The 27411-nt window shown below is 45.1% G+C and overlaps 1 protein-coding gene across 15 annotated transcripts in view; it reads left to right on the top strand.

Moving 5' to 3' along the window:
* The window catches only part of lrrc7 (leucine rich repeat containing 7), a 193221-nt gene that overhangs the window by 133292 nt on the left and 32518 nt on the right, over positions 1 to 27411 (top strand). For 14 of the 15 annotated variants that reach the window (XR_016115647.1, XR_016115646.1, XM_089001790.1 and 11 more), the window contains 11 exons: positions 1718 to 1790; positions 4494 to 4623; positions 4725 to 4840; positions 5039 to 5108; positions 6179 to 6278; positions 11460 to 11584; positions 16414 to 16632; positions 16714 to 16836; positions 18034 to 18145; positions 24866 to 25079; positions 26137 to 26619. Coding sequence is in view for 13 of the 15 variants with exons in the window: in XM_089001790.1 (XP_088857916.1) it covers positions 1718 to 1790; positions 4494 to 4623; positions 4725 to 4840; positions 5039 to 5108; positions 6179 to 6278; positions 11460 to 11584; positions 16414 to 16632; positions 16714 to 16836; positions 18034 to 18145; positions 24866 to 25079; positions 26137 to 26619 (1765 nt within the window). In the remaining 2 variants the exon portion in view is untranslated. The remainder of the gene's footprint in view (positions 1 to 1717; positions 1791 to 4493; positions 4624 to 4724; positions 4841 to 5038; positions 5109 to 6178; positions 6279 to 11459; positions 11585 to 16413; positions 16633 to 16713; positions 16837 to 18033; positions 18146 to 24865; positions 25080 to 26136; positions 26620 to 27411) is intronic. The other variant, XM_089001785.1, reaches the window with a different exon arrangement.

The raw sequence follows: 27411 nt of genomic DNA, 5'->3' as shown, positions 1-27411 counted from the left end.
TATTTGCTATGGTGATTGACAGGCTGACAGACGATGTTAGACAAGAATCTCCTTGGACCATGATGTTTGCAGATGACATTGTGATCTGTAGCGAGAACGGGGAGAAGGTGGCGGAGAAACTACAGATGTGGAGATATGCCCTGGAAAGGAGAGGAATGAAGATCAGTCGCAGCAAGACGGAATATATGTGTGTGAATGAGAGGGATCCAAGTGCAAGAGTGATGCTACAGGAAGAATAAAGAAGGTGGAGGATTTTAAGTACCTGGGGTCAACTGTCCAGAGCAATGGAGAGTGTGGAAAAGAGGTGAAGAAGCGTGTCCAGGCAGGCTGGAGGGGCTTAGGAAAAATGTCAGGTGTGATGTGTGATAGAAGGGTTTCAGCTAGGATGAAAGGAATAGTGTATAAAACAGTGGTGAGACCAGCCATGATGTTTGGACTGGAGACAGTGCCGCTCAAGAAAAGACAGGAAGCAGAGCTGGAGGTAGCAGAGCTGAAGATGTTGAGGTTTTCTTTGGGAGTGACCAGGTTGGATAGGATCAGGAATGAGCACAAATATAAATACAGACGCTCCCCAACTTATGAACATTGGAGTCACAACTCATATTAGAGGCTTTGGAGAGAAAGTCAGAAAGGTCAGACTGAGATGGTTTGGACATGTCCAGAGGAGAGAGAGCGACTATATCGGGAGAAGGATGCTGAGCCTTGAACTGCCAGGCAGGAGACCGAGAGGAAGACCGAAGAGGAGGTTTATGGATGTCGTCAAAGAGGACATGAAGGTAGCTGGTGTGAGAGAAGAGGATGCACAAAACCGGGTTAGATGGAGGACATCGATTCGCTGTGGCGACACCTGAAAGGAAAAGCCGAAAGGAAAAGAAGAGGAGGTACAAGTGGAGAGGCTCGGCCCCGCCCCTTATTGCCAATCCGAATGTGACGAATTACGAATAAGATACAGGTACGTTCCGAGCGGTCGTTCATAAGGTGAATTTTGTTTTTGAGTTCAGTGCTATATATTTTATGGAATACATGTTTAAGTGAAACACTGAACAGGGAAGTATAAAACACAAACGCTCTCACAGTCGTAAAATAAATTCACACCTACCGTAGTACGACAACATGTATCCTTGGGTCTTCAGTAAGTTTACTTAAGCTGCAAGCACGTAATTACTGAATTACGTGCCAGAAGCCATTACTTTTTGTAATGCATCACGTCCTCCTGGAGCGTCAACTGCGAGGAGGGATTTCCTCCCTGCCCACATACTCTACGCAGCCAATCCTAAGCGAGCTCGGCAGATCGGGGCCTGAACTCATTGGCAACACTTGAGCACTGATTGGTCAGCCTTGATGTCCATCGCCTAAACATCCAGTCCTTGAAACCTCTGATTTGTCTGTGTATGTGCGTGTCCGTGAAGCACAGTTCGCAGCCAATCGTAAGCGAGCTCGGCCGGAAAAACATGTGTAATACATTATCTAACTTACAGCAACTCTGTCCGAACATTTTTCGACATACTGTGCATGCAAAAATGTTCAAATGTAGCGTTATTCATAACTCCAATGTTCATAAGTTGGGGAGTGTCTGTATTTATATTTGTGCTCAATAAGTGTACACACTTCTTGGCTCTCTCAACTTATGAGCCCAACTGCATCTGTGTCGCAATATGAACCTGTAAACAAAGGTACTCTCTATTTACCGACATTAAGGGTTTGCATGCACTTACAGGAATGTTAAAGAAGCTTACAACACTGAAAGTGGATGACAATCAATTGACCTCACTGCCGGGAACCATTGGGAGGTAAAAAATCTCCAAGAGCATTCATGTCGTAAAGGCCAGTAAAACCCATATAGATATGTTTTTGTTTGCTAGTTTATCACTAGATGTTATTCTCAGGGAAGGGGGGGGGGGGGTTATGTACTTTCCTTGTTTGAGTCTGTGTTGTTGTGCTTGATGATTATTTGGGGGGAGAGGAAGATAAATACACACATGCACATACACACACACACACATACATATATATATATATATATATATATATATATATATATATATATATATATATATATATATATATATATATATATATATATCATCTCATTTTCCGTACCGCTTATTCCTCATTAGGGTCGCGGGGGTTGCTGGAGCCTATCTCAGCTGTCTTCGGGCACGAGGCGGGGGACACCCTGAATTGGTTGCCAGCCAATCGCAGGGCACACAAAGACATACAACAGTCACTCTCACACTCACACCTAGGGACAATTTGGAGTGGTCAATCTGCCTGCCATGCATGTTTTTGGAGTGTGGGAGGAAACCGGAGGACCCGGAGAAAACCCACGCGGGTCCGGGGAGAACATGCAAACTCCACACAGGGAGGCCGGACCGGGACGCGAACCGGCGACCTCTGCACTGTGAAGCCGTTGTGCTAACCACTCGAGTACCGGGCCGCCTATATATATATATATATATGTAAAGAGCAGTACATTGGGGAGACTCAACAAATTCTCAAAAAAAAGACTTTATCAACACCGCAGGGATAATATAAGTGGAACTCAATCGGCAGTACATTTGCACCTAAAAGCTAGCAACCACTCATTTGACGACAATCAGGTTAAAATCTTAGCGAAAGAACATAGATGGTTTGAAAGGGGGGAAAAGAAGCGATTCTTATAAAACAACAAAATCCTTCATTAAACCGGTCTGGTGGGGTGAGGTTCAATTTGGATCGTTCATACAATAGCCTGCTTAGGCAAAACAGGTTAGGCAACTTTCGTAATGCTGATGAAGGTCGTTATGCTGATGAAGTGAAATCCGGTGAGGGTGGGGGTAATAGGCCAGTCGTTAGTCAGGAATGTAGGAACAATCAGTGGGGCCACAGGGAGGGGTCCTCTGACCCCCCAACCTGAGAGTAGGGACCTATCATAGCTGTGTCCGGTGCCACCATGTCTGGACATTAGGGATATATAAATAGGGCCGATACGACCAGTCAGACTTTAGTTTGCTGACGAAGCCGCTTGGATAGGAGGCGAAACGTCCGAAACCTTCACATTTGTACAGATGACGGCTGAAGAAACCTTCTCATCGATCCCCCTAAGATGGCTCCACCCAGAGAGAGTCTTGGCCCCATCTGGTGGAAGGCAGCAATTAAAACCACACACCTGCAGCTGATCAGGGCGGGATTGGCAGGCAAAGCTCTTAAGGCAGAGAGCCTCTGAGTGTGGAGCTTGGGGAAAGACAAGCTCGATTGCTGTGCTCTGTGAAGAAGTTGATTGCTGCGTGGAACTCATTGCCAGTTGGGACCACACGACAGGACACTTGATTTGGACCTTGCTAAGGTGGCTAGGCTACATGAGGAGGACGTCAAGAGGGGTGAGGCCTAGAGACTCTTGGAAAAGAACTGCGTCTTCAGTTTTACCTCAGAAGAGACTTTATTTTGATTTAAGTATTGGAAGAGACACTATTCAAACCTTTGTTGCTTGTGAATCCCCCCTGAAACCTTTGATTAAAACCTTTGTTTGTATCCAAACATGTCGTCCATTGCACTTCTTATCCTGTCCCGCTGAGAGCCAGCCTCTCATGATATCACTATATATATATATATATATATATATATATATATATATCCGAGCTATCACTGCACTTGGATAACAGCCCGATTTGCATTGATCTCAACCAGACATGTTGCATTTTTGTTGTTGTTTATCTTTAACAATACAAACATGTGCTCACAATGGGACATGACACGAGGATAACATTTTGCTTTCAAGTGTGCTCAGTGGTTCAAGAACCGCTTTTCGTTCTTAAGCAAACACCTAAAATACTCAGTTTTGGGTTGAAAACCGAATTGGTCGAGAACTGAACCGTTTGAAAAACCATTGTTTGACTTTATTTTAATGTAAAATTCTCGAATCATTAGCATGAGTCTGCTGTTAGACAAGTGGGTTAAAGGGTTGTGTCCAAGGCGATTGAAACACATGGTACCGATTCCAGCAAAGCTATGAATCTCTACTGTGTTTTTTATCGCTGTAGTCCTCCTGTATTTAAACAAATTTATAAAAAATGTTATACGTGTATTTTCTAAACCACATTTGGAACTAAGTATTCCGCTCATGATAGCTGTGCCTGACAATGATTCAAAGGAAACCCCCAGCAAGGAAGATACACATTAAATCAGGGGGGTCAAACTCAGGCTCTGGAGGACCGCCATCCTGTATGTCTCCCTGTTGCACAACACTTGATTCAAATGAGCATGTACAATGTCAGGCTTCCGCAGAGCTTGCTGATGATCTGATCATTTGAATCAGGTCTGTACCAACAGGGAGACTTGGAAAACATGCAGGACAACGGCCCTCCAGAACCTGATTTTCACAACGGTGCTTTAAATAATATTATGCTAACAACATGACAGTTTATTGGCTGTGGAATCTTTATTTATTTTTTTATTATTATGTCTTTGCCATTTTCTCTGTGCCTTCCCCATTTCTCAATATGTCTTCCACTCAGTCTTTGTCTCTTGGAGGAACTGGACTGTAGCTGTAATGAGTTGGAGTCACTTCCTCCAGCTATAGGCTTCCTGCACAGTCTCCGAACATTTGCTGCTGATGAGAACTTCCTCATAGGACTTCCCAGAGAGGTGGCTATCCACTGCACTCTTGACACTTTTCTTTATCAAACCATCACCCATGCAAATTGTTGCTTTGAACTGACCCCACAATTTTATGTTTGGCTGTTCAGATCGGTAACTGTAAGAATGTGACAGTGATGTCACTACGCTCCAACAAACTTGAGTTCCTCCCTGATGAGATAGGACAAATGACCAAACTACGAGTCCTAAACCTTAGTGATAATAGGTATACACACACTAACACAACAACATTGTAATGGAAACTCTTCATCAATGATTTTTTTCTTTGCTTTTCCCACCTGCAGTTGCTATGGCAACTGGCGAGTGTGTTGCTATAGCCACACACTTTGTGGGCTATACAGTACGTAGGCAGAAAAAGCATCTTTTTCTTATTCTAGCACCCACCCTTGTCTCTCATTGTCAGGTTAAAAAATCTTCCGTTCACCTTTACTAAGCTGAAGGACCTGGCTGCTCTCTGGCTTTCTGACAATCAGGTAGCTCTTCCATATGATCCTGTTGAAGAATGCAATACAGTTAATAAGCTAACAGTACACAAGCAAGATTTCTGACTGGTCCATTTGATTGTGTTATCAGAATTTCATGATTCAGACGCTAGTCAAATCATCATGAAAATGAAAATACATGGGGTCATTTAGACTGCACCTCTATTCATTTTATATTAACCTATGCAAACGATTAACCAGAAATACAAATGAATTGTCATGAATGAGAGACATTTTGTTGAACTTCCTGGTGCTTTCTACTATCTTTGTGACTGCTTTATTTCCTGTATATGATATTTGTCCATGTTAAACGCTTTGTTCCAGCTTCAACTGTTGTTAAAGCGCTATATAAGTCAATATGTATTGTATTGTATTATGTATATTGTATATCTCAGCAACTTTGCAGAAAAATCCATGTGCAGTTGAACAGAAAACATGAACCGGCTTAACTTTTCCTTCAACCCTTTTTCATGAAATTATTGCCCATAACTATGCCATCAAAGCTTGCCAATATGGTAGTTGCGATATTCAAAACACAATATCCTTTCCCAAATATTGTACTGTAAAATCGACAAAACCAATATATAATGGCCTATAGGCTAATGTTTTGACATTAATTCAAGTAAATATTTTTAGAAGTTTTACGCTGCTATTTTAGCATACATATTCGAATTGCAGTATATGCCAGAGAGCAATAATATATATTTTTAAATACTTTCTATGAAAACATACGCATTTGTTTCCTCATTGACAATGTTAATCATTGAATACATTGGTTTATTTTAATCATATTCTGTAATATCTATAATACGAGTGTGGTTAGAGTGTGATTAGGAAAAAATACACTGTACATTTCAATATATTACAAAAATAGAAGTATTGTGCACATGGAAAGAGAACACATGATACCTGAAATTGAGTACAAATGGACACCTAAAGTGACAAAGATGACATCCAAGGATTTTTTTCCCTTAATTTACACGCCATTGCTTGAAAGATGATATTGATTTATTGTGGGATGAATAAATGTTTCCTGTTTCCGATTCTGTGTGTCATTGCAGTCCAAGGCTCTGATCCCCTTACAGACAGAAGCCCACCCCGACACCAAACAGAAGGTTTTGACCAACTACATGTTTCCTCAACAACCTCGTCATGATGAGGGTACAAGCTGTGTGTGTGTGTGTGTGTGTGTGTGTGTGTGTGTGTGCGTGTGTCTGTGTGTGTGTGTGTGTGACTGCGTGTGCGTGTTTGTGTGTGCGTGTTTGTGTGTGTGTGTATCTGTGTGTGTGTGTGTGTGTGCGTGCGTGTGTGTGTGTGTGCGTGCGTGTGTGTGTGTGTGTGTGTGTGTGTGTGTGTGTGTGTGTGTGTGTGTGTGTGTGTGCATACGTCTGCACATGCTCATGCGAATGAATAAAAACATGGTGGCACGAATGTGGCGTTTGAGCTGACCATTATGTGGAAATTTTTATATGAGGATTAATGCAAAATATAATTTGTGCAAATTCCCTCCATCTTTCAAGTTACTTTTAAAAATGAATTTTAAAAATGAAAACAGTCACTGATGTTGTAGTGGTGCCCTCACTTGACTTGTTTCAGGCAGCGTGAGATTGGATTGGATTTAATTTACCTTTATTAGTCTCGCAGTGGTGAAATTGTATGTGAGTTTTCCACTCAGTGACAGCATTAGATGTGAATGTGAATGGTTGTTAGTCTCTATACGGTTAGGCCAGAAATTATTTGGACAGTGACACTAGTTTTGTTATTTTAGATGTTCACATAAACATATTCTGAAATACAATAATATAATTAATATGGGCTTAAAGTGCACATTACCAGCCGCAATGTGAGAGACTTCTCACATGGAAATCGGAATTGTCACGGTTTGCGAGGTGGTGATGGCGGGTTCGGATCCCAAAAAGCAGGCAGGAGGGAGCAGGAGGTTGTTTGACAAATTGTATTAAAATAAAGTCAGCAGGAACAAAATGTAAAACATCAAAATGATCTGAATGGAAAAAAATACAAAGTAGCAAAAGAAGACCAAAAGTAAAAGTCCGCCAAGGTTAAACAAACACGTACACAATGCATGCTGCAACCAAGCAGCAAACAAACAATGAATCGGCACTGGATGATCGTGCCAGGTGTCCTTTTAAGTGTCATTGATTATAACGACCAGCACCTGCGAGGCTGCCGACAGGGCTGACGTCGCTACCCGCTGTTCACCAATCTGATCGGGACGACCAGCACCTGTGCAGGTGCAGTAGTAGGGAAAGAGCCAAGAGAGGAGAGAGAAAAAAGCGGGAGGGACTGATTTGTGAGAGCTTTTATAAAGACGGACAGGATGTGACGTTATGACAGGTAGTCTGAGAAAATACAACGATGTAAAGACGGACAGAAAGTGACATGATGACAAGAAGTCAGAGAAAATAAAACAATGTGCAAGGAAATCGAAAAGATATTTAAAATGTGTTCATATGGCGAATTGCCCTAACAGGTACATTCTAAGAAAGCAAGAATGCAATGGTGAGCTTTGCAATTCTAAAAGGCCTGGGCCTCTACGGAAGACAACAGTGATGGAAGATTGCAGAATAAAGAAAAATCAATTTACAACATCCATTGAGCTTAAGGACACTCTCCAGGAAACAGGTGTATCTGTTTCGAAGTCATTCATCAGTCCCAAAAAATAGACAGGCCAGACTTGACTTCCAAAAAAACACTCTACAAGCCAGCCCACCTCTGGGAAAGTGTTCTATGAGTAGATGAGACAAAGAGAAACCTGTAGCAAAATGATGGGAAGAAGAAAGTTTAGAGAAAAAAAGGAAACAGCACGTAATCCAGAGCACACCACATCATATGTGAATCATGGTGAAAGCAATGTATGGCTTCCCATGCCATGACATGACATGGTGACTAAGGGGGCAAGGTAGTCCACACTGAAGGGGTCTCACCCCCTGAAGGAACAATAGTAGACATTGAAAACAGCTATATGTACCTCGGTATAGCACAGGCCAATGTCAAACTCGAGGTAGCAACAAGGAAAGCGTATACGGCCAAATACCTCCAGCGGGTGAGGCAAGTCCTCAGAAGCCAGCTCAATGGCAAGAACAAGACCCTGGCAATAAACAGCTATGACCTGCCAGTGATCAGATACCCTGCAGGAATAATAAGGTGGCCAAAGGAAGAGATTCAGACCACGGATGTTAAGACCCGAAAACTCCTCACCATGCATGGAGGGTTCCATCCCAAGTCCAGCACCCTGAGACTGTACACAAGCCGTAAGGAAGGAGGCCGGGGACTAGTGAGTGTGACAGCCACTGTCCAGGATGAAACATCCAAGCTCAATGAATACATCAAAGAGAAGGCTCCAGCGGATGATGTACTCAGAGAATGTCTCAGACAATGGGGAACAGAGGATGCGGTGCTGGAAGACAATCATGGGAGGAAAAGCCCCTACACAGGATGTACCACCGAACCATGACAGAAGTGGCTGATCTCAAGAAGTCCTAACAGGAGAGGGCTGGCCTAAAGGACAGCACAGAGGCACTCATCCTGGCTGCTCAAGAGCAGGTCGTGAACACCAGAGCCATAGAGGCACGGATATACCACACCAGGCAAGACCCAAGGTGTAGGTTGTGCAAAGAGGCGCCTGAGACAATCCAACACATAACTGCAGGGTGTAAGATGCTGGCAGGGAAAGCCTACATGGAGCGCCATAACCAGGTGGCTGGCATAGTCTACCAAAACATCTGTGCGGAGTATGGACTGGAAACCCCAAGGTCAAAATGGGAAACACCTCCAAAGGTAGTAGAGAATGACCGAGCAAAGATCCTGTGGGACTTCCAGATACAGACTGACAAAATGCTAATGGCCAACCAACCAGATATCGTGGTCATAGATAAAGGGCAAATGAAAGCCGTTGTCGTGGATGTAGCGGTCTCGAGTGATGGAAACATCAGAAAGAAGGAACATGAGAAAATCGAGAAATACCAAGGGCTAAGAGAGGAGCTGGAGAGAGCCTGGAAGGTAAAGGTGACAGTCGTGCCTGTGGTGGTCGGAGTGTTCGGGGCAGTGACCCCCAAACTCGACGAGTGCTTGCAACAGATCCCGGGAACAACATCGGATATCTCGGTCCAGAAAAGCGCAGTGCTGGGAACAGCACGGATACTTGAATCCTCTGGGGACAGACACCACCCATGAGGGGTAAGACGAGGATTTTTTTTTTTATATATACTTTCTTTAGATTCAACTGAACGCTAGACAGCGCTTCACGGTGCAGATGGACAACGATCCAGCATACAGCAAAAGCAACCCAGGGGCTTATTTGGGTAAAGAAGTGGAATATTCTGCAATTGCCAGGTCAATCTCCAGATCTCAGAATCAGAAAACCTTTAATCGCCCCACAATGGGGAAATTTGTAACTCAATCTCAACCCAATTAAGCATGCATTTGACATGCTCGAGACTAGGCTTAAGGAGGAAAGACACACAAACAAGTAAAAAAATCAAGGCTGCTGCTGTAAAGGCCTGGCAAAGCATCAAGGAGGAGGAAACCCAGCGTTTAGTATTGTCCATGGGTTCCAGACTTCAGGAAATGATTGCCTCAAAAGGATTTGGAACAAAATATTGACAATAAACCTTTTTGTTTAAATTATGTCCAGTTACTTTTGAGCCCCAAAAAATGTGGTCTGTTTGAAAAAAGATGTATACAATTCCTTAATTTTCAGTCAGATATTGTTGTTCACACCCAACTCAACCGAGCACTTTCAAACAGACAATCTGCATACAATAAGTTGAATTAAATAGAACAGTCTGCACTTCAATTCTGATCAAGATATTTAATTTCAAGTTCAATGTGGTTGTCAAAGTCAAGTCAAAGTCAAAAGTCAAAGTCAGCTTTATTGTCAAATATGCTAAATATGCATGACATACAGCACGGATGAGATTAATGTCCTCTCGGACCCAGCGTGCAAAGCATGCAAGGCACTTATAATGTGGCTCAAAAGGCATACAATTGACAACAGACAATACATGTAATTTCTGAAAGTAAAGTGAGGTAGTGTCATCTGGAAAGTGAGGTAGTGAAGTATGTAAAGTGAGGTAGTGACATATGTAAAGTGAGGAAGTGACGTATATAAAGTGACTTAATGTAGTAATGCAAAAACAAACAAGAAAGGGTTGAAGTGAGGTCTTGCAGAAAAAAATGAGAAATAACAAAAAAAATAGAGGAAACAATTCAGGATGATAGTACAGCATGTACCGTCTCCTCAGAGTTCGGTGAGTGTGGCAGTGGGAAGGGGCAGGGTGGGCAGGTCTGGGAGGGAGTTGAGTCTCCGGACTGCCTGGTGGCAGAAACTGTCCTTGAGCCTGCTGGTTTTGGCTCGGAGACTCCGCAGTCTCCTACCCGATGGCAGCAGGCTGAAGAGGCTGTGGGAGGGGCGGGTGGGATCGCCAGCGATCCTGATGGCTCTGCGGGTGAGGTGGGTGTTGTAAATGTCCTGAAGGGGGGGGGAAGAGAGACACCGATGATCTTCTCAGCTGTCTGCACGAGTCTTCCGGCAGGACACGGTGCAGGCTCCGTACCACACGGTGATACAAATGGTCAGGATGCTCTCCATGGTACCGCGGTAGAAGGAGGTCGTGATGGGGGTCGGGGCTCCAACTCTTTTGAGCTTGCGGAGGAAGTACAGGCGCTGGTGGGATCTCTTGGCCAACGTTGCCGTGTTGTGGCTCCAGGACAGGTCTTCGGATATGTGCACTCCCAGGTACTTGGTGCTGCTCACTCTCTCCACTGCAGCACCGTCGATGATGAGTGGAGCATGCTGGGGGCGCATTCTCCTGAAGTCCACAACAATCTCCTTCGTCTTCTCCACATTCAGACGGAGATTGTTGTCCTTGCACCACGTGGCCAGGCGGCTGACCTCGTCCCTGTAGGCTGTCTCCTCATCGTTGTTGATGAGGCCCACCACAGTTGTGTCATCCGCAAATTTTATGAAGAGGGTGGAGGGTTGCATTCTGAGCCCAACTTCTGAAAATTCTGTGTTTGTCCAAATATTTTCAGGCCTAACTGTATGTACTCTGTGACTGGCTGCCGACCACATCAGACTATAGTCTGTCTCCCGCCTATAGTGATTTGAAATAGGCTCCAGCAACTGCGCGACCCTCTTCGGGATTAGCGATGTTGAAAATGGACGGTTGGATTCATAATGAGAAAATGAATAAAATAAATTTATCTTACCTCTCACGTTAAATCGATGCCTTAATATAGTATTTTAATCACCGCAAGTGTCCTGGGGGTTCAATGGTTTTACATCAGTGTGCTTCACTTTTCGGTTGGTACTCTGTGCAGATTATCAATCAGACAGTGACAGCTTTAATCCTACACTGTGGGAGGAGCAGAGACAGCAGAGAATGACCGTGGCCTTTGACTTTGAGGACAAGAAAGAAGAGGAAGACAACTCCGCGAAGGTCAAGGTCTGCCTTTTATCTGTTTGTGCCGTGTCTGTATGTACCTGTACTTTGGGCGAACAAAAAAAAATCATTTTGTTCCACTGGATTTACTTAATTTGGACATGCACATAATTTGTGCATGATTAGAATTTTTTATTACAGACAGTGGTGTTTTAGGTTGGTTATTTACCTGACATGATTCGGCGTGCACTTCCGCCTTCATCAAAATGTCACTGATCTTGTTGTGACGCACTTTTATCATCTGATGTTGCTATGATGGCGTGACCTACCTGACAGATTCTGGACTTGAGCATACATCACACAGACAATGGAGACATTAAAATAAAAGTACATAGGAATCCCACACACACCGATCAATACCAGCTTTAGACATCTAAACCCCCCACAATCCATAAATTGTCAGTCGCCAGAACTTTACATAAATGCACAATAATCCCAGACCTGGAGAACAGCATACAGGAAGAAAAACACATACAACATGCATAACAAAGGTGTCAATATCATCAGTGGGCAATAACTAAATGTGCAGAGCAGGTCAAAAACAAAAACAACACAGCACATGGGAGAAAGAGAAAACAAACAAACAAACAAACAAACAAACAAGAGCACAGAGGACAATGAGATCCGGAAGCGAGGACCAAAGACCATCAACAGGGATGAGGGAGTTTACATGCTCTCTCCCACCTGGAGCAGTATCCTGGAGAGGCGAGCAGACAGCAGGGGGTGTGACTTGCCTGTGAGGTCTGACAGGTAGGCCACGCTCTCATCACAACATCAGCTGATAAAGGCATATCACAACAACATCAGTGACACTCTGATGAAGGCGGAAGTGCACGCATATCAGGGAATTAAACAACCGAAAACACCACTCTCTGTAATAAAATAGTCAGTTACAAATTACTAGAGTGAGCATAAAAATGTGAATATTTTGATTGAAAAGTATGAAAATGCATTTCAGTTGACTCGATTTTAATTATGTCCATCCGATTTTGCCATTGGATAAAAACTGTCAATATCTCAACCCAATTAAGCATGCATTTGACATGCTCGAGACTAGGTTTAAGGAGGAAAGACACACAAACAAGCAAAAAAATCAAGGCTGCTGCTGTAAAGGCCTGCCAAAGCATCAAGGAAGAGGAAACCCAGCTTTTAGTATTGTCCATGGGTTCCAGACTTCAGGCAATGATTGCCTCAATAGGATTTGGAACAAAATATTGACAACAAACCTTTTTGTTTAGATTACGTCCAATTACTTTTGAGCCCCAAAAAATGTGGTGTGTTTGGAAAAAGATCTATACAATTCCTTAATTTTCAGTCAGATATTGTTGTTCACTTATTAACTCAACTCAACCGAGCACTTTCAAACAGACAATCTGCATACAATAAGTTGAATTAAATAAAACAGTCTTCACTTCAATTCTGATCAAGATATTTAATTTCAAGTTCAATGTGGTTGTCAAAGTCAAAAGTCAAAGTCAGCTTTATTGTCAAATATGCTAAACCACTTTCTGTAATAAAATAGTCAGTTACAAATTATTAGAATGAGCATAACAATTTGAATATTTTGATTGAAAAATATGAAAATGCATTTCAGTTGACTCGATTTTAATTATGTCCATCCGATTTTTCCATTGGATAAAAACTGATGGTCTTTGGTCCTCGCTTCCGGATCTCATTGTCCTCTGTCTATCTATGTCAAATATGCTAAATGCATGACATACAGCACAGATGAAATTAATGTCCTCTCGGACCCAGCGTGCAAGGCACTTATAACGTGGCTAAAAAGGCATATAATTGACAACAGACAATACACGTAATTTCTGACTGGAAAGTGAGGCAGTGTCATCTGGAAAGTGAGGTAGTGAAGTATGTAAAGTGAGGTAGTGACATATGTAAAGTGAGGATGTGACGTATATAAAGTGACTTAATGTAGTAATGCAAAAACAAACAAGAAATGGTTGAAGTGAGGAAATAGAGGAAAAAATTCAGGATGATAGTACAGCATGTAGCGCAGTGGTCGGGAACCTTTTTGACTAAGAGAGCCATAAAAGTAAAATATTTAGAAATGTTTTTCAGTGAGAGCCAAACGCACGCGCGCGCGCACATACAAACATTCGCGTGCGCGCGTACACACATACGCGCGCGGCCACTTTTCAACAAAATATCAGAATGTATTATTTAAAATGACTTTGTGATAGTATTCACCGTTAACATGAATGGTTTTCCGTTCCTCGTGATTGGTAAAAATCCAGGCAAATGATTGGAATGAAATTCAATTTGCCGGTCCAGAGGCGAAGTTACTGCTAGCTAGCCTGCACACGGCTCATAAACTTCCACACTTGCTATCTGCAATCTACTTCTCGCTTGTTAAAATGTCACTGACATTCGACTGTTTCATCGATGGTATTGTATCATTGCAAATTAGAATCAGAACATTTTCTCTCCTCTAATGCTCCGGTGCATTAACGCTGAAGTGCATTAGTTGGGCTCATTTAAAGGGGGTTTACCTGTTTCAACATGACGGCCACTATCATCCAATCAAAATGGCGCTTTCGGCCAACCTAGGTCAGTGACATCTAATCAAAATTGCGCTTTCTGCCAAGTGCAGCCCCAACGGGAAATGAACGGCGAAAAAACGAAAATATGTATTTAGTTTTATCGGCGAGCCATATGCAATCATCAAAAGAGCCATATATGGCTCGCGAGCCATAGGTTCCCGACCCCTGATGTAGCGTGTACTCAGAGTTCGGTGAGTGTGGCAGTGGGAAGGGGCAGGGTGGGCAGGGCTGGGAGGGAGTTGAGTCTCCGGACTGCCTGGTGGCAGAAACTGTCCTTGAGCCTGCTGGTTTTGGCTCGGAAACTTCGCAGTCTCCTACCCGATGGCAGCAGGCTGAAGAGGCTGTGGGAGGGGTGGGTGGGATCGCCAGCGATCCTGGCGGGTGTTGTAAATGTCCTGAAGGGGGGGAAGAGAGACACCGATGATCTTCACAGCTGTCCGCACGATGCGCTGCAGAGTCTTGCGGCAGGACACGGTGCAGGCTCCGTACCACACGGTGATACAGATGGTGAGGATGCTCTCGATGGTACCGCGGTAGAAGGAGGTCGTGATGGGGGTCGGGGCTCCAACTCTTTTGAGCTTGCGGAGGAAGTACAGGCGCTGGTGGGATCTCTTGGCCAGTGTTGCCGTGTTGTGGCTCCAGGACAGGTCTTCGGATATGTGCACTCCCAGGTACTTGGTGCTGCTCACTCTCTCCACTGCAGCACCGTCGATGATGAGTGGAGCATGCTTCAGGTCGGCCACGCTCTCATACCAACATCAGCTGATAAAGGCCTATCACAACAACATCAGTGACACTCTGATGAAGGCGGAAGTGCACTCATATCAGGGAATTAAACAACCGAAAACACCAGTCTGTAATAAAATAGTCAGTTACAAATTATAAGAATGAGCATAACAATTTTAATATTTTGATTGAAAGCATTTCAGTTGACTCGATTTTAATTATGTCCATCCGATTTTTCCATTGGATAAAAACTGTCAATACAATTAAACATGCATTTGACTTGCTGAAGACGAGGCCATTATATTGATCGTGAGTTTTTATGCTTTTGCTTTGATTCACCACCACATTGGATTCAAATTAAAACTTTGAAGGTGATAAGACTTTCATTTGCCCCATTTTTCATTTGCCCCATTTTACTGAATTACAGCAATTTTAAATGCAATCCATCAATTTTAACACACAAATTAATATTTAATAACAAAAGAAGACCAACAAAGTATGAATAGAAACCACATGTCAAAAAGAACTAAGAAAACGTGAAAAAAAGCACTTGCAAAGGCACAGAAACAGGAAATGCAAAAATTACTACAGTCCAATTTCACGAAACCAAAATAAAAGTAAAGGCAACAATAACAATTACAAGGTGAGAGGGAAGAGAGCGAAAATGACAATGACAAGATCACAAAAATAACAATTGGGTAAAAGCAGCAACAAGGTCAATAATCCGACAGAGACATGGGATTGAGCAGTCTTCAAATGCATGGCCTGTCACGTTCTGAACGAGGCAATTTGCTGGATCCCCAAAGCAGTCGACATAGACAGGCGATCGGTACAAGAGTTTTAATGTGGTAACGTAAAACGCACCGAGCGAACAAAAACAAACTAAGGGCGCTGGTCCAACAATCGAGGACCATGACAAATGAACATAGACCGAAATGAGAGTAGGGGGGCACAGGGAGAGCCAACCCACATACTCAACAAACGGAATGAACGTACGTCAAAACCTAAGAGCACCGAGTAATACTACGAAAAGTGACAGATGATTAACAGAGGGACCTCAGACCGGGGCTCACAAATGCCTGCACAGCAGATCAGAATCAAACCTGGGCAATGGCAGTGGCAAGGCACGTCAATTCACCGGTGATCCCCAGACCGAATGATAACCCTAAAGTACCTGGTGACTAGATGAGTTCATTGACATTCTGATTCGGCAGCAGGTGGCGGGTTTGCGCCTCCCCGCTCGTACACACTTGCCGAATCCGAATGTGACATGGCCTACCTGATGAAGACAGGCATCTGGTGTGCAAGCTAGTTAGAAGGCCCTCCTGCTGGAGACATGACTTATTCTTCAACACCACACACACAATAGTTCTTTTTTTCATGTATTTTTATGTTTTAATTTTTCATTGGCAAATATATATATCGGAATTGCAATGACAACAACAAAAACCAAACAAACAAGTAAATAATCAAAACAGTACAAAAGAACGAAGTTGGGTTTGTTTTAACATTTTGCAAAATAAAAATTGCCTTGATCTATTTCAACAGGTGGAAATAAACCTAAAACGCTATCCCACACCCTATCCCGAGGACCTGAAGAACATGGTTAAGTCAGTGCAAAGCCTCGTGGGTAAAAATGTTCACACTGGCCATGGTCACCAGCACCATCTTAGCACAGGCACTGCCACCTCAACAGTTACAAACATGGAACTTACACCTCATAGTAAAGAGCCGTATGAACCGTCGTGGCCCCTGCCACCCAAAGAGGTAGAAAACACCGAGTCCGAGTCACACTGCATCATGAAAACATAAATTTATGCTTTTTTTGCTTTCATCTATGTTTACTAGGTGACAAACAGAGAGATGCAAGACTTCTCTCAGGGTCAGCTTGTGGAGCAGGGATTGATGCATAACTCTGGCATTGACATCCCAAAGAGGAAGGACAAAGAGGACCTGACAGAGAGCTCAGATGTATGTAACTCAAACATGTGCCTATACTGAAAGCATGACTAACCATCTAATGTCACTTCTCTATCCCTAATGGTAATCTTTGAAATATTTGAAGAAACAAAATATTTCACTTGATTCAGGAGGTAAATAGGCCCTCAATCAGTTTAAGCCGAGTCTACTTCCCAGTGTTAGACAGGCAACAATGAATTGCTTCTTTTGCTCTGTTTTTCAATGTCTGCTCCCTCAACATGCAGTTGTGTATTTTATTAGTGTGATGAAAGTCCCCTATTTGACGTTGTGGTTAAAATACAATATAATACAATACAATACATATTGATTTATATAACGCTTTAACACAGCTGAAGCTGCAACAAAGCACTTAACATGGACAAGTATTGTATACAGGAAAAAAGCAGTCACAAAGTTAGTAAAAAGCACCAGGGAATGAAACCATGATCAAGTTGGAATCATGCTGAGTAGAGAGTACAAGTGAGTTTTGAAATGGGTTTTTAAGATGGGCAGCGAGGGGGCTTGCCGAATGTTCAGTGGAAGGTCATTCCATTCCAAAGAATAGGACCATCAACGGAAAAGGCTTGATCCCCTCTGAGCCCCCGATTAGTTTTTGGCTAATAATGCCTGGTCAGCAGACCTGAGGTCTCAGGTAGATATGTAGAAGTGGAGGTCAGGAGGAGCGAGGCCTTTTAAATATTTGAAGACAAATAATAAGGTCTTGAAAAGAACTCTAAAATGTATAGGGAGCCAATGAAGGGTTGCCAGAGTAGGAGTTATGTGCTCCCTCTTATGTGTACCAGTCAAGAGGCGAGCAGCAGCATTCTGGACCAGCTGGAGACGCTTCAAGGAGGATTGGCTAACTTCGAAGTAAAGCGCATTACAGGAATCGAGCCGAGATATTACAAGAGCATGAGTTACTGCTTCAAGGTGCTCATGAGAAAGGAGAGGTTTTGTTTTAGCCAGTTTCTTTAGATTAAAGAAGCTGGATTTGACAATAACACCAATTTGTTGGTCAAGTTAAAAGTCACTGATCAGTTTAAGACCCAAGTTTGAACCTGTTGACTCAAGGCCCAAGTCAACAGGATTTGATGTAAAAGGGTCAACATTATTTTGATGCTTGTTTGACATTTAGTTGATCTCCACAATGATTGTTCAATTATGCATTGCCCTACCGTAACACCATGACAACTGATTGACTTCCAACAGGACTCAATGGGCGGCTCACCCAATGACATCCGCATCTCGGACATGAGGCCCACCCTAGTGGAGCCATCGATGTACAAGCCAAAGGTTGTGCTGCTTGGAAAGGATAAGAAAGGTGCCGTTTTACACTGAAGCATGAAGGCATGCAGGCTTGAAGACATTAAATCTGGTTTGTGATGAAGCGCTCTGGGCTTGCTCCTAGTAGTGCTCATTAATTAGTACTGTAGTCGAGGTCAAGGTCATCTTCCTTGTCAAATATGCTCTACATACAGCAGAGATGAAATTTCTTTCCTCTCAATGCTCAGTGAAAACAGGCTGTGCATTAAAAAAAAACAGTGCAAAAGATAAAATTGGCAACCACACTACAGTATGCAAAAGACATATATATGCAATCTATGCAATATAAACAACAACCCTTTTAACTAGTGATGTGCCCGACTGTGCTGAGGCTCCGAGGCGTGTGCAGAGTAAACAAGTGAAAAAATTTGCGAAGCGCAATTCAAGGCGTGGGTCGCTTTCGCTTGTGGCCACGCCCAAAGCCATACCTGTCAACCTTGGCTAATAGGTGCAATTATACATGATTACAATTCCCGTACAAAAGTTGCAGTACGCCGAGCATTGTTTGAAAGGGGAAAAAAAACAAACACAAGCGAAAATGCAGACAGCTGACTGTGCATGCGCAAGTTATGCTTTTCATCAGTCCGACCGTACGCAGTGCTAAAAAATATAAACAGGTAACATCCGAGTTACAAACAAGTTCCGTTCCGACAAAATGGTCGTAACTCAAACGGTCGTAAGTCAAAAGCAATTCAAAATGTTGAATAGAGACTCCGTGCTAAATCACTTGCAAACAATCTGATTCGGACGCCACGGGGGCTGGCAGGCGTGGGTCTGGTTCGCCGGTGCACGACTGATTGCCTTCTCCCCGGCCTTAAACGGCGCAGCGCCCGACCCCGCGGTTGTCTGCGGCGCCGACGCGCTCGACGCGCCTCCTCGCCTCGAAGCAGAGCGAACTCTCATCGCGTCGGCAACAATGCCGCAGCGGCAATGTAGCGGGAGCATCACAGCGGCGTGAACGCGGCAGCAAGAACGCGTCGGTGGCATCGCGTCGGCGGCATCTCGCCAGCAATGGGCCCGCCACCGCGTTCTCTCCGCCGCGTTCTCGCCAATGGGTTCCCGCCGTGTTGTTGCCGACGTGATTCTGCCACTGCATTGCCGCTGCTGCATTTCCGGCGACGTGATGACAGTTCGCTCTGCTTCGGGGCGAGGAGGCGGGTCGAGCGCGTCAGCGCTGCAGACAACCGCGGTGTCGCCGCCACATTCTCGGCACTGCATTCTCGGCACTGCATTCTCGCCGCTGCGTTCTCGCCGCCGCGTTCTCTCCACCGCATTCTCGCCGCCATGATGCCACCGCCGCAATGCCGCCGACGCCATGCCGCCTGTGCCGGGGGACCCTCTACCATTTGTACCACTATTTGTGGCAGGTTGCCAGACGAGGGAAAATTCACCAAGAATTTACTTCTACTAAAAAAATTGTAATTGGATATAAATGCCATTGGATGGCGATAGATCACTTTTTCAATAGACAAGACAATAGCTTGTTCAGAAAAAAACTGCAAATAGGTGAGTTTTCAGTGAAAACAAAAAAAATAGTTATCCCATAAAATGTGTCAAAAGGTGCTTCATGTACAGGAGCAGAACTCATCTGTGAAGATTGAAACAGGCGTTTTTTGAAGTATGGGATAAATTTAGTCAAGTTTCCCTTTCCTGGGATGTAGGTCACCGGGGCCCCTCTGTGGAGTCAGACCTGGAGATGGGGCTTGTGAGTGAGCATCTGTTGGCCAGGCCTACACCGATGGTTCAGCCCGAAGAGGCAAGATGGGTCCCCCTTCTCAATGGCTCACCACCCATGGGAGGGGACAAAGGCGTCGGGTGTTATGTGAAATGGGTGGCAGCCAAAGTTAGTTCCTCTGGCGGTTCGGCCCTCGGCTGCAGACTCTCCCTCTAGGAACATGAAATGTCACTTTTCTTGCAGGGAAGGATCCCGAGCTGGTGTCTGAGGTAAAAAAAAGATATGATTAGATATAGTCGGACTTGCCTCCACAGACAGTCTGGGTTCTGGTACCAGTCCTCTCAAGAGGGGTTGGACTCTCGTCCACTCTGGAGTTGCCCACGCTGAAAGGCGTGGAGCAGGTGTGGGCATATTTACTCACTGCCTGTACATTGGGATTCACTCTGGTCGATGACAGGGTTAATTCCCACCGCGTTCTGGATGGGTATGGGTCCTGACTCTCTTTTGTGCTTATAAACCACACAGCATCACAGCATACTCATTCATTTTGGAGTCCTTAGAGGGTGTGCTGGAGAGTACTCCTGATGGGGACTACCTTGTTCTGCTGGGTGATTTCAATGCTCTCATGTGGGCAATGACAGTGATACCTGAAGGGGCGTGATTGGGAGGAACGCCCCCCCACCCATCCCGGTCAGAACTACAGTGGTGTTTTGTTAGAGGGCTTCTGTGCTTGACACGGATTGTCTATCACAAAAACCTTGTTCAAACATACGGGTGTCCATATGTGCACTTGGCACCAGGACTCTCTTCGCCACAGTTTGATGATTGACTTTGTAGTTGTATCATCGGATTTGCGGCCGCATGTTTTGGCCACTTGGGTGAAGAGAGGGGCGGAGCTGTCAACTGATCGCCACCTGGTTGTGAGTCGGCTCCGATGGTGGGGGAAGATGTCGGTCCGACCTGGCAGTCCCAAATATATTGTGAGGGTTTGTTGGGAGCATCTAGTGGAATCCCCCGTAGCAAGGAGTTTCAACTCCAACCTTTCCCATGTCCTGATGGAGGTGGGGGACATTGAGTCTGATCGGAACATGTTGTCTAGTTGAGGCGGCCAAGAGGACTTGTGGCCATAAGGTGGTTGGTGCCTGTCGTGCCGGCAACCCCTGTTCACTGTAGGACACCAGCAGTGAATGCCATCAAGCTAAAGAAGGAGTCCTATCGGGCCTTTATGGCCTGTGGGGCCCCAGAGTCAGCTGACAGGTATCGATTAGCCAAGCGGTTGTGTGCCGGTGAGCAGAGTACTTCAAAGACCTCCTCAAGTCAGCCTCGCGGGTAAGGTCTATTCAGGGGTTTTAGTCAAGCCTCAGATTTAGGAGGAGTAGTGTGTTTTTTTGGTCCCGGCCGTGGAACAGTGGATCAGCTCTACACTTCTAACAGTGTCCTTAAAGGAGTTTGACCGTGTCCTACGGGGAGTGCCTTTGGGGTGCTTCGGGAGTATGGGGTAAAGATGGTTTCTGGACGCCTCCCTGGTGAGGTGTTCCGGGCTAACAAGATGGCACCCCCCTGTGTGGCTGCCTCCACAGCAGCTCTTTCCTTTTCTTTTCTACTTTATCATTTATTTACTTTTCCGTTTGTGCTTTCTTTTGCTCATCGCCGTTACTTTTTCACCGCTCCTGTTAACGGGGAAACCACTCGCACTCTGAATCCCATTGTTTACAGTCGAGACCAGCTACTAGCATGGTGTGCTAATAGCGGACTAGCTGCTGCTGCGCCGGACATCCCCGACGTGCTGAAGAGGAGAAAACGAGGATGTCGGGCCGGGAAAGATCACCACAAAAGAACGAGAATATACCGACACGTTCTCCTGTCCGTCATCATGGGGAATGTGAGATCGCTCCCGAATAAAATGGACGAGCTGGCAGCGCTAATGCAGCACCAGAGGGAATACCGGGAAGCCAGCTTGCTACTCGTCATGGAGACATGCCTATCTGCAATCACTCCGGACACTCACGCTGAGGTGGAGGGCTTCCAACTCGTACGAGCGGACAGAAATGCAGGCAGCGGTAAACAGAAATGAGGGGGGATTGCTGTGTTTGTGAATGAGAAATGGTGCAACCCTGGGCACATCACGGTCAAGGAAAAACTCTGCACTCGCGACATCGAGCTGCTAGCAGTTAGCCTCTGGCCGCATTACCTGCCGCGGGAATTTTCACACGTCATAGCCGTGACGCCGTACATTCCCCCTACGGCAAATGCCGGCGCTGCTTCCAATGCCCTCATGACTGTTGTAAACAAGCTGCAAACCCAGTCCCCCAATGCTTTGTTCATCATCACAGGGGACTTCACACAGTATGTAACTTGTGCCACCAGAGACAATAACATATTGGACTTATTCTACTCAAATGCCAAGGATGCTTACAAACCCTCTCCCCTCCCCCCTCTCGTAAGAGCAGACCACGATATGGTCTCCAGCCTGTGTACAAACCCCTTGTCCAGAGGCAACCAGCTATGACCTGCACGGTCAGAAGATGGTCCACAGAAGCTGAAGAAGCTCTGCGGGACTGTTTTTGACTCAACCAGGTGGGAGCTCTTCACTGAGATTCATGGGGAGGACATTGATTCACTCACCAACACCATCACAGACTACATTAACTTTGTGAACAAAACACCATACCCACCCACTGTGCGGTGTTTTTCCAACAACAAACCATGGATTAATCCCGACATAAAAGCCCTCCTGAAGGAAAAGAAAAGGGCTTTTGTGTCAGGCAACAGAGAGGAACTGAAGGCCGTGCAGATCCAACTTAGGAGGAAGATCAGAGAGGGAACCAGTGACATTGAACGAAAAAGACAAGGACTGGGCAGATGAACTCAACTGCTTTTTCAATCGGTTTGACAAGACGCCTGTCACCCCCGGCCCACCGTCAACTCCACCTGTAGCTGCACTTGCACCAACTCTCACTGTGGACTTACCCTCCCTGCCCCCTCTCACGACCAGTTTCCCGCAACCAACAACTACCCTTCCAATCGTTGCCACACCCTCAGCCGCCACTCTGCCTCCTGGTTCCTGCCTGTCTGTCACAACTGCGCAGGTGAGGAACCAACTGAGGAGGAAGGCAGTTAGGAAGGCAGCAGGTCCGGATGACATCAGTTCCCGACTCCTCAAGACCTGCTCCGACCTGCTGTGTGTCATTGTCCAGCATTTGTTCAAACTGATCCTGAAGCTGGGCAGAGTTCCACAGCTGTGGAAAACGTCATGCCTGGTCCAAGTGCCCAAGATTGCCAACCCAAAGGAGCTCAACAGCTACAGACCAGTGGCGCTGAAGTCTCACCTGATGAAGACGCTGGAGAGACCCGTCCTCGCCCACCTGCGACCGCTGGCAAGCTCATCGCTGGACCCGCTACAGTTTGCCTACCAGCCCAGCATCGGTGTGGAGGATGCCATCATCTACCTCCTTCACTTGGCGTTGCTGCACCTGAAGAATGCTGGGAGCACGGTGAGGATCACGTTCTTCAATTTCTCCAGTGCCTTCCACACCATCCAGCCAAATCTACTGAGGGGCAAGCTGCGGCATGCCGGAGTCGACCACCACCTCACATTTTGAATTACAGATTACCTCACAAACAGGCCAGAGTATGTGAGGGTAAAGAACTGCGAGTCGGACAGGCTTCCCTGCAGCACCGGAGCGCGGCAGGGGACAGTCCTGGCTCCATTCCTGTTCACCGTCTACACCTCGGCCTTCAACTACAACACCTTCAGAAGTTCTCCGACGGCTCAGCTATTGTCAGCCGCATTACAGAGAGAGACAATCGGGAGTACAGGGGACTGACAAACGACTTTGTGGACTGGTGCCAGCAGAATCACCTCCAGATTAACACCGGGAAAACCAAGGAGCTGGTAGTAGATTTCTGCAGGAAACAATCCTCGCCTGCACCGTTGAACATCCAGGGTTCGGGCATTGAGAGGGTGACCTCCTACAAGTACCTAGGTGTTACTCTCAACAATAAACTGGACTGGACTACAAACACGGATGCCCTAATAAAAAAGTGACAGTCGCCTCTTCCTACTCAGGAAGCTGAGGTATTCTGGAGTTCTGGGGTCAGTCCTAAAGACTTTCTATGACTCCGTGGTGGCTTCAGCCATCCACGATGGAATTCTCTGCTGGTCAGGCAGCATCACCACCCAGGACAGGAAAAGACTGGAGCGCCTTGTGAAGAGGGCTAGTTCAGTCCGGGCTGCTCGCTGGACTCTCTGGAGGAGGTGGGCAACAGACGGATGCTAGCTAAACTGAAAGCTATGATGGACAGCCTCTCCCACCCCCTCCTGCCCACCCTGACAGCACTGGGTAGCTCCTTCAGCCTGAGACTATTACACCCGTGCTGCAAGAAGGAGAGATACCGCTGCTCATTCCTACCGACTGCTGTCAGTCTTTGCAATTCTCAATGATCACATGTGAAAAAAAACTGGACACTTGTAAATATGGGTTGATGCAATATATCAATATGGCTTTCTCGATAATTGCACTATGTACAGTTTTTTATGAAACGGTTTTGCACATTTACATTTGCACAGTATACAGTTGAGATTTCTATATTGTTATGCTTAGAATATCTTGTTTTCTATCCTTTCACCACCACCCCACCCCATCCCCTTTCAAATTGCTGCTCTGGACTGCATATTTCCCCATTGTGGGACGAATAAAGGTTTTCTGATTCTGATTCTGATGGCCCACTGGCAGAAGACCCCAGAGACAACCCAGGACACACTGGCAAGACTATGTCACCCAGCTGGCCTGGGAATGCCTTGGGATCCAACAGGAAGAGCTGAGGAGTGGGAAGTTAGGGCTTCCTTACTGAAGCTGTTTCCCTTGTGACCCGACCCTGGATAAGCTGTAGACGAATGGATGGATGAAGTAGAAAGTTCACAAGGGGAAAAAAAGTCAGAAGACCTTAGCAAAATAAATATTCAATTACAGACACTTGAAATAAAATCGATTTCTTCTGATGTGTATATCTTTCTCTCTCTTTATTGCGCATTCTCCCTAGAGTCTACAGACGAGGAGGCAGATAAGCTCCACTGCCTGAATCACAGTGGCTCCTCGGCCACCTACTCTGATTACTCTCCATCAGTGGACTCCTCTGGTTCCTCCAACCCACCCGCTAACACTCACTCACACCCTCACTCTCACGCCCACCAACACAACCCTGCCCTGCCATCACCCAACAAAGACCAGGCTCCTCAAACACACTGGACCAACAGGTAGCAACAAATGTCCGATCATGGCTCATGTTCGGCAGTGTCTTTGTTTTTCTAATATCCAGTACCTCTTTTTATTCAACTCCATCTTTTCAAATTCGAACTTCTCCATCTTGTCACTTTGTTTTATCCATTCCAAGATCCCCACCCCAAACTTGGATGCCTCTCCGTCTTTGACATTCTATGCGTGCTCTGTTAAGAACCTCATTAGAATGCAGGTCATGATTCAGTCTTCCTCCCTCAACATAAAGCTCTTGCTGCAAACAATTTTAGAAGTTCAAAAACTGATAGCTGCAGGAAAACTTGCAACTGTTTACACCAGTGAACAAATGCTGACAATAAATAAATAAGAAAGAAAGAAAGAAAGAAAGAAAGAAAGAAAGAAAGACAGACAGACAGACAGACAGACAGAAAGAAAGAAAAATAGACAGACAGAAAGGAAGGAAGAAAGAAAGAAAGAAAGAAAGAAAGAAAGAAAGAAAGAAAGAAAGAAAGAAAGAAAGAAAGAAAGAAAGAAAGAAAGAAAGAAAGAAAGAAAGAAAGAAAGAAAGAAAGAAAGAAAGAAAGAAAGAAAGAAAGAAATACAGCATTCACTACTTGGGAACACATTTGTAAACAACTGCTCAGGGAGATAAAGGCTTAAAGAAAATGTCAACTATTAATTTCACCCATCTCAGCTTTCATTCATGCATTCTTCAGTGGCACTATCTTGAAACCATACATCATGGCCAGCCAAAAAGTAGACCTGAAAGAGCAGTATAGCAACAGGTCTCAGCCAGACATGCCACCATTCACTCATGTTGTTGAGCTGTTAAACACTTGTTGCTGTTAAAACACTTATTGCTAGACTCTTGTCTTCTGGTTTAAGCCTTGTCTTCATTTTCTTCCGTCCATCCATCCCACTGGCCCTAATCAATAAAATAAAAAGTGTTTCTCCTTTTGTATTATTATTTGGGCCAGGCAAATACCATCTTTTGTTTTATTAAACCTAAATGAGAAACAACAAATACAATCTTTTTGGACAGAGTTGATTTTAATTTTATCCTTAATCCGAATTCAGGTTGGCCCAGTCTTTTCCAAAACCGATTGATTCCAAGCCCCTTTTGTCGCAAAGAGAAACTCCTCCGTCAGGGACCATTCAGCAACGTGGAGATAGACGGCCATTGAGCGAGCCTTTCGACTGGGCCGAGGCCCCTCACTATGACAACACTGGATTTGATGCCGAAGAGTCTCCCTTAGATCCTTCATCATCTTCTATGCGGCAAAGTAACCCGCCTCTGGGTTCAAAACCTCGAAGCCAGTCAACACATGGCCGTCGTCCTCTCCTTAGGCAAGAACGAATTGTGGGCGTCCCGTTAGAGCTGGACGCACAGACACTCCCCTTTCACAGCAACCAACGAACCACACATGACAATGAATCCCAAGCTTCTGTGCAAAATCCTTGGCAAAATTGGACCCGCACCCCAAGCCCTTTAGAAGACAGGACAGCTTTTCCCTCCAAACTGGACCTGACACCAACCTCAAGTCCTAACCCAGACCAAAGGTAACTGAAGTAGGAGATCATCAATTTTACTTATCCGGATTTTGTCACTTTCTGTTGCATGTGTTTGGGACAAGGGTTGTGGTTGACCTCAACCTAATGTTACTACTGTGCAAAGAACAATGTTTCAAGACATATTTTGGGACATCATGGGCAAAAAGTGATGTTATGACCATTGATCCGAGATACATCATCCAAATACAGTGGGGCCTTGGCTAACGGACTTAATTGATTCCCAGACAGAGTGTGTAAGGCGAAAAGTGTGTATCCCAACGATGGGTTAAAAGTGATTGTTCGTTCCTGGTTCATCGCTCTTCAGGGTGTTAGAAGTGGGATGGTGAAATCAGCAGGAAGCCAGGTGTTGAACAGAATATGTTATTTTCATCTTGTAGACAGCAGGGGCATTGTGAGGTCGGTTGAGGGGAGACAGAGAGGAAAGAGAGAGATAGATGCGCTGGGACAGCATTTATATAAGACGGACAGGATGTGAGTAATAGGATGTGACATCGTGTAAAGGCAGGCAGGATATGACGTATCAGGAAGTCCAAGAAAAAACGATGCAAAAGGATGTTTAATATTGATGTTCGTATCGCGAATTACCCCAACATATCCCCCTGACGAACATATCTAACATCGGTGGAGGTGAATCATAAGAAGAAAAAACAAAACAAAATCACAAAATAAAACAATCACAATGGAAACAATCTCTAATTAAAGTCATGTCATTCACTATAACAGTCAAAGCTTCACGGTATCCTGGATGGTGATCACCAGGACGACAAGGGGGACCGAAAT

This window comes from Hippocampus bargibanti, linkage group LG07 (genome assembly GCF_051943395.1).
Source record: "Hippocampus bargibanti isolate YZ-2025 linkage group LG07, ASM5194339v1, whole genome shotgun sequence".
Taxonomy (NCBI): Eukaryota; Metazoa; Chordata; class Actinopteri; order Syngnathiformes; family Syngnathidae; genus Hippocampus; species Hippocampus bargibanti.
The sequence above is the reverse complement of the archived record's forward strand: the minus strand, read 5'-3'. Positions and strand labels throughout refer to the sequence as shown.